The 16,465-nt window shown below is 34.0% G+C and overlaps 1 protein-coding gene across 1 annotated transcript in view; it reads right to left on the bottom strand.

Annotated features, from left to right (window-relative positions):
- The window catches only part of LOC128919790 (putative uncharacterized protein DDB_G0285031), a 207,870-nt gene that overhangs the window by 96,102 nt on the left and 95,303 nt on the right, over positions 1-16,465 (bottom strand). Inside the window, exon 4 of the mRNA XM_054231934.1 lies at positions 9,041-9,065. Within this exon, the coding sequence (XP_054087909.1) occupies positions 9,041-9,065 (25 nt within the window). The remainder of the gene's footprint in view (positions 1-9,040; positions 9,066-16,465) is intronic.

The following is a 16,465-nucleotide window of genomic DNA, read 5'->3' as shown; positions in this document are numbered from 1 at the left end:
ATGTCGTCGTATAACTCGTACGGCTCATCGTTCCATCGTCTTCGGTATTCCCCGTTGCCAATGTTCTGAGGACCATTAATCTTGGGAGGATGGGATCATGTGTAGAAGTTCACGTAAGTGAGGAAAGTTTTTGATTGTCATTCACTTCGTTCAAGCAGCTCACGACTTCCGGTTTTAGACCAAGTATGCTCTGGGTAGCTAACAAACATCCGTTTGGAGGCGAGCTAAAGTGAGAATGCGAAGCCAGCTTCTACGGTTGCGCGTAGGGTTTGGGACCCACCACATAAAAACGAAGTACCAATGAAAAATCGACGAAAGCCTCGGATATTATGGTCCTCAACAATTATACCTGAAAACCGAAAATAATAGAACCACCCTAGTAATATATAAAATGCATAAATTTAACGCTGTAGCACCTAGTATGTATGTATGTATGTATGTTTTTTTAGTTACACAAATGTAATAAATTTCCACAAATCCCACTGTCACTTCCGACTTTCAGCACGCACATTCACAACACCGCCCTCTATACGTCAACATATCAATCATGATGAACTTAGTTAGACCAATTGAATGTCAGTGGGGGACATTGAGGGGGAAAGTGTGGAGTAAAGCAGCGTATTGAAAGCATAAAATTGAGACTTGTTAAAAGTAAATAGAAAGTATATGTATGTTTGTATGAAAAAAGAGCGTGATCTACACTAATCGGCTAATCTGTGTGGAACCAAATGATATGCTTTATATACATAAGTATGTAGTTTCAAGTACTTGCTTAGCAAAAGAAAATATTTTGTTCGCGTCTCTGTTATGCTTGTTTCATTATTACACACCCTTTGGTCTTCAAAAATACATAGTCGCAACTCACCACTCACACAACCGGCTAACGATCATGCTTCTCCATCTGTTATACATACATATGTAGCTGTGTTGCTTAGAAGCTTTCAAAGCATACGATGACTTCTTTGGACTTCGTAGACTCATTAGAGCATATATTTTTCGTCTTTACTTTACTTCAAAAATATTCCGCTTTTCTTCCCCTCTCCCATCTATATACAATGCTCAAGTACCTCAGCACCGCACATGTGTCTGCTCGACAAGCTTTTCGTACCCCACTTCCCATCGTATTTTTGAAGTGCTTTTGACTTTTATTCCTGCTGTTTTATTTATTTTGAATTTTAATTTAATTTTTAATTTTTATTTTAATTTTAATTTTAATTTTAATTTTAATTTTAATTTTAATTTTAATTTTAATTTTAATTTTAATTTTTAATTTTTTAGAAAATTTTTTTTATATATTTTTCATTAACATTTTTTCATTAAATTTTTTTTCGAAATTTTTTTTAATTTTAAATTTTTTAGAAATGATTTTTTTTTTAATTTTCACTTTATTAGATGTTTTTATTTTTAATTTTAATTTTTTTAAAAAATAATTTTTTTTAAGTTTTTGATTTTTTTTTTTCAATTTTCATTTCATTTTCCCATTTACACTTTTTCAGCCATGCCTTGCTTTTGTTATTATTTATTTATTTATTTGTTGCGCTCAACATCGTATAATTTCGTTTTTTCTATATAAACAGCCAGCCACTACAAACATACACACACACTCAAACGCATACACATTTAAAATTCAACGTGGTTGTCGTTTGTGAAATTGGGTCAGCCATTGAACCCGTTGCTACTTCGTTGGCGTTGCCTGTTCGCTGTTTACTCGGCAATTGCTGTTGTTATTGTTATTATTTCAGCCATTGTTGTTGTTATTTTTATATGTAGCACTCAATGGCGCTCAACGGTGTAACGCTCTTCTTTGCTGCCAACGCGACGCTGTATCCACCACAGTCTCTCAGTGGCAGCGCAGTTGCTGCGCTGTTGACGTTGACTTTACTTTACATATTTAACGCGCTCTCACTCTCTCACGACTGCTGCTGTTGCTTTCGTTTCATTAATATTGCTCACCACATGGTTTTGATTTTGCCAATGAGCAATGCATTTTGTGCTGTTGCAGTCTTTCAAGCTTTCAAGCTCTCAATTTGACTCTACTGCATACATACATATCATATATAGTTGTTGTTTGTGCAGAAATGAGCGCGATTTTAAACATGGTTACTCTAGTTTTTACTCCGGAAATCATACGGAGCAATCTGAGTCTACATAATAACTTATTTAATAATGCAACCTCGGAAATCACGTTACGCCATCTCGTAGAGAGACTCAATTTATGACTTTGATCGCTCATTCTCCGACTCTTTAGTGGAGATCAACGGCATAATTCTTCTATAATTATGTTCCCTATAAAAGCTCGATGGCTCTTCACTGCAATCTGCTAAGCTTTCGTTCAACTTTTGAAATACTGAAGATGTTTTCAAAACTGTGGAAAACTCCGTCGTCTATTAAAATTAGACACCATACACGATAATACAACGAAGATCAGTTTCATATGTCTGCTGTGAGAAGGATTTGTAGGACAGATTTTAAAGCGTAAGTTTGTGATTTCCACACCGCCGTAGAGCATTTATCGAAGACTGCTTTTTTAAATAAAAAAGTTATGTAATTGCCAACTCTGTGACAGAGTTCAGCTCGTAACAGTGGTCAGAAAAAGAATATCGAAGACAGTTTCAACAATTCCGCGGAGATGGCGTTGAAAAGTATGCAAACGTTTCTTAACACTGAGAACAATTTTCAGATCGAAGGAAGCTGTAAGGGATCCCCCAATTCTCAGAGTAGACTTTTTACGAATTAATTGGATCAAGTTAGTTACAAGATAGCCACCAGTTTATGGATCAGAAAATGTGCGATTTTAAGTAATTAACATTGAATCTTAGCCAGCCAACTAACTCTTCAATAGAATTGAGCCTTACGAGTATCAATAAGAATGTTTCTTGGACCATATTAGAAGCTTAAGCTCAGAATTTTCACTCATCATCAACCGGGTCCACAAAAGAGCCATGTCAAATTGAGATTTTTGTAAAATTCCGGGACGTCTTTAGGGAAAACAGTGTTTTCTCGTTGTACCTGATCTTCGAGCCTCAGAAGAACTATAATTTCAAAAGCTTCGGGTTTGGCTAGTCATTAGTTGAATCCAACAAATTTCCCTCTGTTTATTCTAAAATTAGGTAGGAATCTCAGGAGACTTTGAACAGTGATTGATCTTTGAAGCTTAATCTCTTAATATCTCCTGATAATCTCTATTGATAAAACGATAAAACCTCCAACCTATCAGAAAAAGAAAAAGAACTGTGGAGCCGTAAACGTACCACCCACCTAGCTATAGTCACTAAAAGATGTAATTACAAATTATGTAATCATCAGCAGCTTGAGTCACAATTGTTTGTCAAACGCACCGCCAGCCAGGCAGCCAGCTAAGAAGGTAGTAGGTCACTGGTTAGGCAGCCAAGCGGTAAAGCCTACGAAGCAACGCAATCTCGCTGAGGCCGACAAACAGCTGATGGCAGTCAAGCAAAAAAAAACTTAAAAAAAGAACGCCAAAGTGAATGACAACGAAATTGGTTTGTTAAAAATTTTACAATTTTATAAAAAGTATTAAAACGACAATAAAATTCTTTATGAGCCACTCTAAAGCTAAAGCTCTTCATGCAATTCCACAAATTCTTATATTTTACAGCAGCGGCCGCTCATTTGCAAAATCACATTTTTTTTTATTTTTTGTATCTTTTTTAGGCGCTGTGTCAGCCATTATTAAACGCTTTGAAGTTTTAATCTTACCGTTAGCTGTATTGCTACCGCTTTTTGGCTACCGAATTTATTGTATTTGCTTTTCGCACTTTGTAGGCATGCGTGCAATTGGCACCTTTCTCTTTTGCCACGGTCGACGGCGACTGAGTGACGCCTAGCAGACGCACTTCTCGCATAATATTATGATAAATGGTTTGTGGTATAGTAAAATATCATGCGATATTACAGTAAATAATTAAAATCCTATTATTGAACTGGGTCTCGCATAGACAAACACCACGAACCTTAATGTTAGTAGGTTTATATCGAATAAACTTTTAAAACTATGAATGGACAAGTGTAATGATCCAAAAGTCGGCGAAAACAAGTTATAACAGACCCGCCTCGTAGATACATATTACATATATAGAGGCATTATTCAGAACCCGAAAATATGCGAGAACTCCCTAACGACTCCCCAATTGACAAACATAAAATATTCACATATAGAATGCATTTCGGTTAAACAAGTTTGGTTTGGTTTCAGAATTATGGGCGTGGCAGTGACTACTTTTACAAGAAACCAATTTTAACCAATTGTGGTGGATAGCATTGATAACCGCTCCCTTGGTAAAACCTGAAATTGGATAAGTCCAAGCCTGACTCCGAAAAGTATGCCTGACTAACGATGAGTGTCTTCCCAAAATCAGAGAATTCCACTTATATGCGCTTCAGTCGGTTAAGAAGGGGCACCTTCCATGGCTCCCAATACTCAAATCTACATAAGTGAAATTGGGCAGATGGAATGGCAAAAACTTCGAAGCTTCATCACCATTCGATCGAGATGTTTACGTGACGCTTATCTGGACACTCTTTAGGAGCACAATGGACCCAATGACCGCTTGCGTTCAGTCCACCTTGGCAACCCTTTCCAACCAACTTATATATTCCCGGAGTTCTTATATACGAGATATAAGCTTTCCGATTCTTCCTTATGACTTCATATCGTTTATAACGAGTACTAAGTGAGATGTCTTGATCTCCTAGCATCCATATATAGAGAATGATCTCCTTCTCTTCAATCAACATTATAAATTATTTATCAGGAGACGGAAGTTTTCTAGAAAATTTAATGATGATTTGATACATTGACGAAAATTTATGAAATCGGTTCCAAATTTCTATTACCCTATCCTAGTTTGGACTTTATCATGAGGGTGCCTAATTCTCGGCTAAGCTCACACTGGCACCAACTCTACTCATTTATAAATTTTAAAATTGATTTTTATAACTTCTGGTATATTTTAAGTATTTAATAATTCTAAGTTATGTTGCACTATGTTATGTTTTACTATGCTATGCTATGTTATGTTTCGGTATTATGTACTATGTTTCATTATACCATGTTCAATAGCACTATTTTCTTTTGTTATGTTTTGCTATGCTATGTAGTGACATGACATGTTATGTTTTAATATGTTATGCTATGTTAAGTTTCGAAAATAATGTTATGTTATGTTTCACTAGGTTATGTTTCGCTATGCTATGTTATGTTATGCCATGTTATGCTTTGCTATTGTGTGCTATGTTTCATTGTACCAAGTTCAATAACACTATTTTCCATTGTCATCTTTTAGTATACTATGTTTGGTATGTTTTTCTATGATATGCCATGTTTTTCTATGTTATGCTATGTCAAATTCTACTATGCTATGCTATGTTATGTTCGATACTAAAATTTTCCAAGCTAACAATTACCACGTGTTTGCCTCTATCGAAACTTGTACAAATTTTCCACGCTACATCAAAGTGCATTCAACACAGCCTACCATAGATTACAAGCCGCACGCACCCCACATGGCCTTTATGATAAGTTTTATCTGCACAAAATCGTCGGTCACCGCGCTACTCCCCTAACCAACAAACACTTTCGTATTACACCAATAACAATAACTCTCTTTGCGCTCACGATGTCGTCCAATATGGCTCACCATGACTTCAGCGCTGCACTGCTTTGCGCTTCAACTCTTCAAAACCTCATTATTATTATTATTGTTGTTGTTGTGGGCTAGCATAGCATACGTGCACGTACTAACTTATGCGCCTAGATATGTAACACCTTACCAAGTCTATTTGTTTAGTGGCTTCTGTTACCAATACACGTTATGCTCGTTGTAGTTGTAATGACTGTTGTTGTTGTTGTTTTTGTCGTTACGTGAAAGTTTGTTGAACTTTCGTTTTCATTGCAGTCCATCAACGGCGCAGCACAGCGTCGCATTCGTATATGCTAACGGCGTTTGTTGCTGTCACATGTCTCGCATGCATTTGTCGCTGGCGCTTTTATTGTCTCTTTTTCACATTAACTTTTTAACTGTGTTTTTAAGCTTTTTCTCGTAATTTCTGCAGCTTTGTTTTTTTTTTTCAGACCATTATGTGTTATGCAGTTGGTTGCATTTATCTGCGCTTTTTTCCTACGTTTTTCATACAATTTTTTGTGTCAGTTTTTGTCATTGCAGTTAGTGAGCGCATTTTTTGTGTCCGCCACTCGGTCAACGAGTCAATGTTGCACTAGAGCGAGCAAACAGGCGGGTGTCATGGCAGTCGTTTAGTGGTTTCGCAACGTTTGCTTCCTGGTTTGGTATGAAAGCTTTGATTGTGGGTAGTTTACAAAGCTTAGTGTACACAAAAATTCATTGACAAACAGAAAAGTATGGAAGGTGACAAGCCTGATAATCTCGGGTTAAAGATTTGATTTCGAAGAAAAGTTAGAACGCTAAATTGAAAACATTACGAAATTTTTGGACGAATTTCTTTTATAAACTCTTCGATTTACTTCATATTCTTTTTCAAGACCATTGATCCATTAGAGGATCTCGAATAGACTAGACTAGTCTCAATTTAGTAGTTTCAATAAGATGATGTATGAAAGCTTTTTCGACGAAGTCTACAGATTGGATTCCAAAAACAGTTTTTTAGAATTTTTAAAACAATTCGATCCAGTTCCAAGGCATATTTAGCCTCCAGAACCCATAATCTTAGGTCTCAGGCAATTACATTACATTCATTGTGTTTTCAACACTCATTGGATACGGAGTTATGTGTAATACCAAAAGTAAATGCATGAAAGAGAATTGATGTTCGTCCAAGAACCTATCGAGTAATAATCCGCAGGATTAACCTTTCGAGCTTTTCCAAAACAAAACTTAAATGTTATTCTTCTGGTTAAGCCTGTTTTAGAACTTAGATGAAACTAATCTTTCCCTCATTTTTGTCGCAATCTATTAACTATCTAAGCCAATACTGGAAACTCTAAGACCTTTCTATAAGGAATGTTGCACATCCAGTCATAACTATTATAATAAATATATATGTTAATTGAACACGAAACAGCTTTCAAATTACTAGATCTAGTATTTTTGTTTTTTTAACAAATCTACGGAGATCTTTCCTTGTTACGAGATAGTGTTTCAAATTTAATAAGCTCTTGAGAACTGGTCCCTCGTAAGATCTTCTTGGACATCTTACTAAGAATAATACCTTTGTTGAGCAATGACAAACGGCAACAACTTGTGAGAACATCATTCAATTTGCTACAAAAACTTACCAGAGCTTTTTGGAACTAGAATATTAAATGGGGATATTGAATTAAGAGTCGACTGCCTTACCTGCCGCTTTGCAAGCTTCTGAAATATATATTTTATCGTTTCATTGTTGTTTCCTACTCAAATTCACCCAATTTGGCGTAGCGTCTCTCATTTTTGTCCGATCCCGGAAAATATTTTTCTCAATTGCTTACTATTTAGCCGTGTTTACTAGCTTTTTCTTGCAGGCTTTTGTGCCATTTTATTGTCTCTTTCAGTTTTTATGCTCTCGCATCCTTTGTAAGTATTCCAAGCTAGTGTGCTATGCACTGCATGCAGAGATTTTCCTTACAATTTATTTGGTTTATGTATGTAGAACTAAATTCACAGATTTTTACATGCTTCTTTATTTATATACTCCTTTTTCATTTTGTTTCGCTTATAGCTTTTCATATGGCCACTGCCAGGGTGTTTGGTGGTCGGTCAGGAGCCCAGAAAATTGGCAGTGCGCCAAGTAAGTCAACTCATTTAACGGTCAACACATACGAGTGTGTACAGCTACACAAAGAACCCATGTGTATGGGGATGTATGGCATAAAACTTCATGATTGCATTTGTAATGACTCTTCAGCGATTATATAATGCAAGCGCTTATATGTGGCTCTACACATGACTTCCGTCTATTCACACGCGCGCTACTCGACGTTTACTTTCATAAATTGCTCGACCCTATTTCATGCTATATTTTCTTCTTTGCTTTCCCGAAAATGCTAATGGTTACTTGCACTTCCTTGTTGACTCTTCAGCGCCATTAGGTTTGTATGGAAATATGGCAACCCTACTCTGCTAAAGCTTTGCACAAGCTCACCTTCTTCAGCATTCCCTTTGTCTTTCTATTTTACCTTTTTTTATGCTAATGCCGCTCATTCACTTTTCATTCTATGACCATCGAGTTGACAGCCTTCGTGTTCTAGTCAGGGCATTGGCACAGTTTCGAGGTTGTTTCGCTGCACTCCATTTGTCTTCCTAACCAATTGCTGTCGCCATCAGCCGTCTATGCATTTCTTGTCGCAAGAACTCACGTTTCTGCACTTGGACAGTGCGACAATTGCAGTGAAATTGTAGTGAAATGAAGGGAAGTCGATGGATTTGAATTTATTCGAAATAAGTGACTTTGGGCAATGAGAATCTTTTATCTCTGGAACCCCGGTAGATATAATATATACAATATATTTTAGATGGTTCTAAATAGGCTAGCTACAATGTGCTTTAAGTTTAATCCATCTCTTGAAGCAAACTTCTCTAAGCAGATGAATAATACCCTTCAGGAAGCAAGTTATGTTTCTGGAAAGGTTTCATCAAATTAAGCCATTTGCTAATGTGTCGTAATTCGAGATATGAGAAATAAATTTCGAAATCTAAAGTTCTTAAAATAGATCACATTTAAGCACCTGTAAAGCTCTCTTATACGGATTTGGAATGATCAAACACCTTTCGAAACTCTGTGAAGTAAATTTTAGTTCTAAGGAATGTCTTCTGGAAAAATACTCTGGATCATTACGGCTCTAAATTTTCAAATTAAGAAAATGACAAAGGCTTTAAACAGCAAAACTTAGAATATTTTCCTAGTTGCCTCTAGGGAGTGATTACTTGTTTTGTATAGTTCTTAAAAATAGTTATTCTAAAGATAGTAGCTTTGCAGGATCCAAACTTATAGTTTGAATTTGGAATATTAAAAAAGAAATAATTAAAATAGAAATAATTTTAAATAAATATTTCGCAGGACTCACCGTTGCAGCGACTAGAGATCGTAAGCTAGAAGGAGAAAAGAGAAAATTTTATATTAAAATTTTTGAAAATTATTTTTTGCTGTGAATGCTAATTTTAAAAAAGAAAATTAAGATTTTGCTACTCATATTAAAACTAGGGTTGCCATATATTTTATATTATTATTTTATTGAATTGAGGTGCCGAATTATTAGATTTTTATAATCATAATATTTTTCATAAAATTTTTATAATTTTTTTTTTAATTTTTCACTTATATCTTGTGTAAAGGAAGACGTGTTCAAAATTTATGAAGAGGGTTGCCCTCTATATAGTTTATTTGAAATTTTTTGGAATAATTTTCAACTGGTGTTCATTTACAGCTCATATACATATATCTAAATGTTCATATATACTATGGAAGTTGGTTTAATGTAAAAACAGGGTTGCCATATAATTGTTATATTTTAAAGTTGATTTCTTAGGGTTTGTAAATATATTGTCTGTATATCAAAAATCCCAAATAAATTTAATGACATCAGCAGTGTTGCCACATTTATTACATTCATTTAAAATTATTTATAAAACTAAGTGATAAAATTTTTAAGGGTTGCTGTATTGTTTTATAAAATAGAAAATTAAAAGGGTTGCCAACTAATGTTTATTGGTAACAAGAGATGTATTGCATAATTTCGATAGAAAAAATGAAAAGGGTTCCCAACTTCAACAGAAATTAAACATATTTTCTTTATAAACTTAATAACTTTTTATTTTTGTAAAATAATTTTTGTTATTATTTTTTAAATAATGTGTTTTGGTTCATTTCATTTCCATTTTCTACACAATAGGAAACTATAATTAAAATGGGCATACATTTTCTTTTACATACCATTGTATATATATCAGTATATAAGTATATACATATATGTATGTATGTAAATATATTGTATATCTTTAGTCTCCATTTGCACGATATTGTGTTTGAATTTGTAAGGCAAAAGTTCAATCGCCTAGTACCTTCGCTAACAAGGGCTGTAGTTGCACATATATATATATATGGATATTGTATGTACTATCTACAATGGGTTTAGGGGAAAAACTTAAGCATTAGCACACACATAAACAACATACCCACGGAAGGTTGAGGACTTAAGCTCTTGAAGGTATATATACTTATTCTCGCATGCATAAGTAAAAGTGATGTGTGGTAGCAAGACAATAAAAAAAAAAATATAATAAAAAATTATTTATTAAAATTTAAACTATAAAAATAAAATTTAAAAATTTTATTACACATAATGTTGCAAAAAAATAATAGAGAAAAAATTATTTAAAAAAAAAGTATTTAAAAAAATATTAAAAAATAATAATAATAAAAAATTATTTCATTAGGGTGGCCCTTATTTTCCAAAGTATTCCGATTCTCGATGGCACCCCCTAGAAATATGCGAATAGCCCAAAAACTAGTATATACAAAGTTTTGGGTCAATCAAAAAAGGTTTAGAGATTGCGCAAGGAGCTTGAAATCCTGAAAAAATAAGAATTTTTGCCATTTTTATGTCTCCATATTTCAAAGCCACACTATCTGGTTTCCATACCGTAATAAGATCTGCATTTTATTACCTTTCCAAAATTACCACAATCTTAAAAATCGGTCGATTGATGATAGAGTTACAGAAATACAAATATGAAAGTAAATTTAATGTGGTGCATTCCTAAGTGATATGCCGTTATAACGGTTCTAATGTTATTCTGATTATCTTATTACGGTATGGAAAACCAGTAAGGGATAGTGTGACTTTGAAATATGGAAGTCTGAGACATAAAAATGGCAAAAATGCTTAATTTTTCAGGATTTCAAGCTCCTTGGGCAACCTCTAAACCCTTTTTGATTTTTTTTACTATTTTGTGATATTTAAGTATTTCGACGTATTTTAAAAATACTAAATTAATGTTAATATTCTGCTTAATGTTTATATGTTTAAAAAAATTAATTTTTATTTTAATTTATAAGTATTTTTTATTTTAATCATATTTTTGATTATTTAATAATTGTATTATTTTTTTTTTATTTTACATTTTTAAATACAAAATCAATTTTTTTTTATATCAAAATAATTTTCCAATCCTCAAACATAATATTAAAATTCATTTGGCAACCCTAGCCTACCTCAATGTGCCTTACATTAGGTTAGTAACAGCAAGAGAATAACAAATGCTATAATAAAATTGCTTTACAACCATCACAACTCATACACAAACACACACATTAGTGCCAGTCATGGCAGCAGCAGTTCAAAAGCATTGGGAAAAAATAAGCTCACTGTTAATATGCGCCCGCCTTCATTTCCACCAAATTCGCGCTGCATTTGCAAATAGACAAACACACACACATCCGCAGACGTGCACCCATAAATAACCAACGACAGCGCCATGCCATGCAATGGCGAGGCAATGTGTGCAAAAACATGCACAACAACAATCGCAACAACAACAAAGTTGCACATACAAGTATATTAGAATTGCATTAGAAAAGCCAACAAAGCCGGTGCAAGGCTGCGATGTCAGTGACCGAACGAACGCCTTGGTGTGCGGCCACAGCCACAGCCGCGCCATGCCATGCCGTGCGACGAGCGACGCGTTGCGATGCGACGTGACCGATGCGGTTGGTCGGCGCGGCGACGCGTTCGAAAGGACGTGAGCGCGCAAGGCTGAGAGGTGAGAGAGTGTGCGTGGTGAGGTGTTGAATGTGTGGGAATTTGAAAATGAGCTGCAGCAAAAGAAGCACGTTAAAGGTGCGAATTTGTTGGCATGAGTAATGCGGTGGGCAGGTTTTGTGGAACTTCTACATAACATGCATATGGTACGCAGAAGTTTACCGTTACTGTGTCGCAGAATATTTACGTTTTACGAATACTACAACTTAAAATTATTAAAAAAGCTTCCAAAAAAGCTCTTAACAGCTTCATTTAAGAAGAGTTATACTTGTGTAAGCTCTGAAAGCTTTTCCGTTCCAATAATATTACCAATGTAAAAATTTTTAAACATCATTTACGTAAGCTCTCTTCAAAGTTCCGAAAAAGCTCTTAAAAGCTTAATAGCTTTACTTTTAATAATCAAGTTTTCGTTAAGAGCACTTAAAAGTTCCGAAGCTAACAAAATTTTAATTTAAAAATAGCTTTATCTGCGAAAGCAAATTATAATCAAGTCTTCGTTAGAGAAATATGTATTAGCAAAGTAAATATTTTCAAAACAATTTTTATGAAACCAAGATCACTTCCAAAGCTCCGGAAAATCTCAAAAGCTTTAGTTATCCAAATTCTAGACGCCAAAAAATTAAATATAATGTATTTCACATTAGTCAGAAAAAATTAAAGCTTTAGGATTATTATATTGTTGTTGTTGCTAATAAGTCAACTTGAGCTTTCAACCAATCGTTTAACCTCCAGGTTATTTATAAATTAATTTTTGTAGAAAATAAAAATAAAACCAAGATTTTTTAACAAGTTCAAGTTCAGTGGCCTCCTACAAAAGCTCGCAGCAACCGAAAGCTCGAAAGAAATGCTTCGAGATAACTATTTGAGCTTATTAGAAATCTGAGCAAATAAATATAACTTATAAGCTAAGCGAATCAAGTGCTTTCGATCAATAAAGCTTTCACAAAAACTACAGTAATTCTTTTAAATTTTCTAGAAAAGAGTGGACTTATATTTTTTGCTTCCATTCTCAAAAGTATTTTTATGTTTAAATGCGTTACAATATTTCTCTGAAAGCTCTCTTCAAGTGAAAGCTTTAGGCATTGAATTTCAAATCAATACAAAATTATTCAAAAATAAAGGAAACTTTTATTTAATTTTAAACAATATCAAACTTACATCTCCTCCCAAAGCTTTGTGGAAGTGAAAGCTCTACTCAAAGTGAAACACAAAAGCTAAGCGAAAGCATAACCACATCTAAATAAAATTATTTTTTACACCTGCTATTTCACAGCTCAAAAATTCAGAGAGAATTTAGGAGAAAACAAACAAGAGAGAGAGAACCAATAAAACCACATTACTGAGAGAGTGAGCTCTCTTCTGCCTAGAGAATCAACTCTAAGCTGCTACGAAGAGCATAAAAATAGCAACTAAGCACGTTGCAACGACGTCAGTCGACATAAGAACACCTACAAACACAAACAACTACAACAAATTTGGCAACAACAAGCACATTTTACACGCTTGCCAGCCACCGTCAACGACATGGCGACATCCACCGTATGCATCCAAGGGCGTTTATTGCCATATGGGCATATGTCACCCGCTACTTGCTGCCGTTGTTGTTGTTGTTGTTGTCGCTTTGACTCTGCACGTTGCAACAGCAATGTTGCCACACATTGTCAATGTAATCGTTTCAATAATGAACCACAACAACAACAACAAGTGCATGCATACATGTGTATAAATAGTTACTACCCGGTTGCTGTGACGGCGTCTGACTGCTTGGCAACAGCAGAAGAGCTGAGACCAACAAAAAAAAAATGATTGCCAATGGAAATGCAATTGAATAGCAAATGAGCTAACTGGGCGAATAGCCGAGTGTTTTGGGCATATATGAGTGTGTGACTACAACAATAATAATAACAACAACAATTATTATAATAAAAACAAAAACAACAACAACCCACTAGTGCATTGGCACATTGGTGACCATGCAATGCCAATAACAACATTTACAAAAACAACACCAACAACACCAGCTTTGTAACTGCAGCGCTTCACGCTGGCTAAGCCAATTTATGCGCAATAAACATGATTTGTACCGAGTGGATTTTCTACCGCCGAAGCAACTAAGTTGCAATCTGTCTCTGTTCATGTATATATTCAATTAGATATATATATATATAGATATTCAATTTTGTTTTTGTTTTTATTATGTTGTGCATTGAAATATTCTTAAGAGTTCGAGTACACAGCGCATGCTGTTTTCGTTAATTTTAACTTGTTCACAGTAATTCGATGTTGTTCTGATTTCTATCTCACGCCTGAACTTCAGGGCAAAAATTATCGCCACCGTGAAGTTTGAAGGACGTTCTTTAATATGTATGTTGGTAGTTGTGTTTTACCGTTTTGTTTTATTTTTCTTTTTTTTCGACTTAGCTGACAGCATTGGCTTTGGTGACCTCAAGCGCCGTTCTAAGCTGCAGTTTAGCTGCTTTTGCTTTTGTTGTGCTTTTTGTTGTAAAATGGAGTTTGATTAGTGAGCTGTTTGATAGAGTTGAAAATTTGTGGAACTGTAAACATGTTCTGTAGTTATGGATGTTTTTTATTTCAGATCTAGTGACACATTGCCTTCCATTCTAAAACTCTCCACAAGTTAAAGCTCCATAAACAAAATACGAAATATATTTGTGTAAAGCTATACTGAGCTTTTGACTAATGAAGCTTTCACGAAAATTATTTTTTACATTTTTTGACTCTCATAAAGCTCTCTACAAGTGAAAGCCCTTCAGTGATTAAATGAAAGCTCTATAATTAATAAACAAGAACAATTTGTGTAAAGCTAAACTGGGCTTTTGACCAATGAAACTTTCACAAAAATGAAATTTAATATATTTTACGCTTTTTAGATCTCATCACAAGTGAAATGGTTAAGGGAAAGCTTCAGAAATGCCTAACAATACTTATTTATGTAAGGCCAAATTGAGCCTTTGACTAATGAATCTTTCTTAAAAAGTTTTTTACATTTTTTAAATTTTCTACAAGTAAAAGCTCCACAAAGATCAAGCGAAAACTTCATAAATATAAATTTCTTAAAACTTTCTACGAGTAAAACCTCCACAAAGATCAAGTGAAAACTCCATAAATAAACAGCAAACGATATCTGTTTGTGTAAGGCTGAGCTTTTGACTAATGAAGCTTTCACAAAAATGATCTCTCCATAAGTGAAAGCTCCACAAAGATCAAATGAAAGCTCTGTAAGCAGCAAACAATAACTATTTGCGTAAAGCTAAACTGCGCTTTTTTTCAATGTAGCTTTCTTAAAAAGTTTTTAAATTTCCTAAGGCCATCTCTAAGTAAAAGCTCCACAAACATCAAGCGAAAACTTCATTAATATAAATTTCCTAAAGCTTTCTACGAGTAATAGCTCCACAAATATTAAATGAAAATTCCAAAAATAGCAAACAATATCTGTTTGTGTAAGGCTACAATGAGCTTTTGACTAATGAAGCTTTCACAAAAATTATGGTTTATATTTTTTTATTTTCTAAATCTCTCTACAAGTAAAAGCTACACAAAAATCAAATTAAAAAAGCTTCATATTTGTTTGTGTATCGTTAAATAGAGCGTTTGACTAATGAAAGCTTCGCAAAATTAAAAACTAAAACATAAAAAAACTGTAATAGGTTATCTTGTGAAACTAATATGAGTAACTTGATTTAATTTTTGAAAGAAACCTAACCTCTTTAATATTGAAAATTATTTATTGTCGACAATAAAAAAATCGAAACAGACAATAATTGTATTTAATTCTTTAGTAATATTATATAATTAATTAATATTTTTAACTTCGTTTTAAGAAAAAATAAATTTTAAAGCTTACATATATTTTAGTTTGGAACTAAAAGTATTTTTTTCTTTTCTGAATTTATATTTTCTATTTTTTTCACAAAAGTTCTACATTTTGTTCCACAGTGCCGTAAAACACCTTTAACCCGAACACATAATATCACCTTCCCAGTCTTGCAGACAGTTGTATCAATAGCAGTTTACGCTATCAGCTATCTATTTATTATATCTTTCAACAGAGAATGCGAGCAAACAATTGCAATGAAATTTCTATTTGCTGAATGTGACAGCTCCACCGACATACGGCAACCTTCCTTTTCAAATTACTGGAGCAGCTTCCAACGCTGCAATCGAATTTTATCTGTTGTTGTTGTACTTAAATACGGCGATTAACAAGAGAAAAAAGAAACATAAAAAACATTCTATAACTTAAATCAGCAGCGCAGACAGCTCATTTGTCTGTCAAAATGCAACACTGCTGCCTGCTTATTTGCGCAACTGTCCAACTGTCAGTGAGCGGTGAATGACTTACAAAACTACAGAAGAATATGCATACTGAAGATTTGCTATGATATTAAGAAATCATTAATTTTTTTTTGTTTTTGGTAATTTTTTGTTGCTCAAAAAGAAATAGAAAATCGAAGAGAAAATTCTTACAGCCAAAATTAAGTATTTAATGAAGAAAAAAAAAGAATCTAAAAAATGCAGTTAAGCAATAGCGACGTCAACAGCAACCAACAAAAATTACAAGAAAACACAAACAAAAACAAAAATTCTCAACTATGTAAGCATTAACAAAAAGCAAAAACAACAGTAACAAAAACAACAACACAGTCTGCCTTGGTCGTATGCTATAAACAAAAGTTTTGAAAGCGCGTAAAAGTAGGTGAAAGGTTGAAG

Source organism: Zeugodacus cucurbitae, chromosome 5 (genome assembly GCF_028554725.1).
Source record: "Zeugodacus cucurbitae isolate PBARC_wt_2022May chromosome 5, idZeuCucr1.2, whole genome shotgun sequence".
Lineage (NCBI taxonomy): Eukaryota > Metazoa > Arthropoda > Insecta > Diptera > Tephritidae > Zeugodacus > Zeugodacus cucurbitae.
The sequence above is the reverse complement of the archived record's forward strand: the minus strand, read 5'-3'. Positions and strand labels throughout refer to the sequence as shown.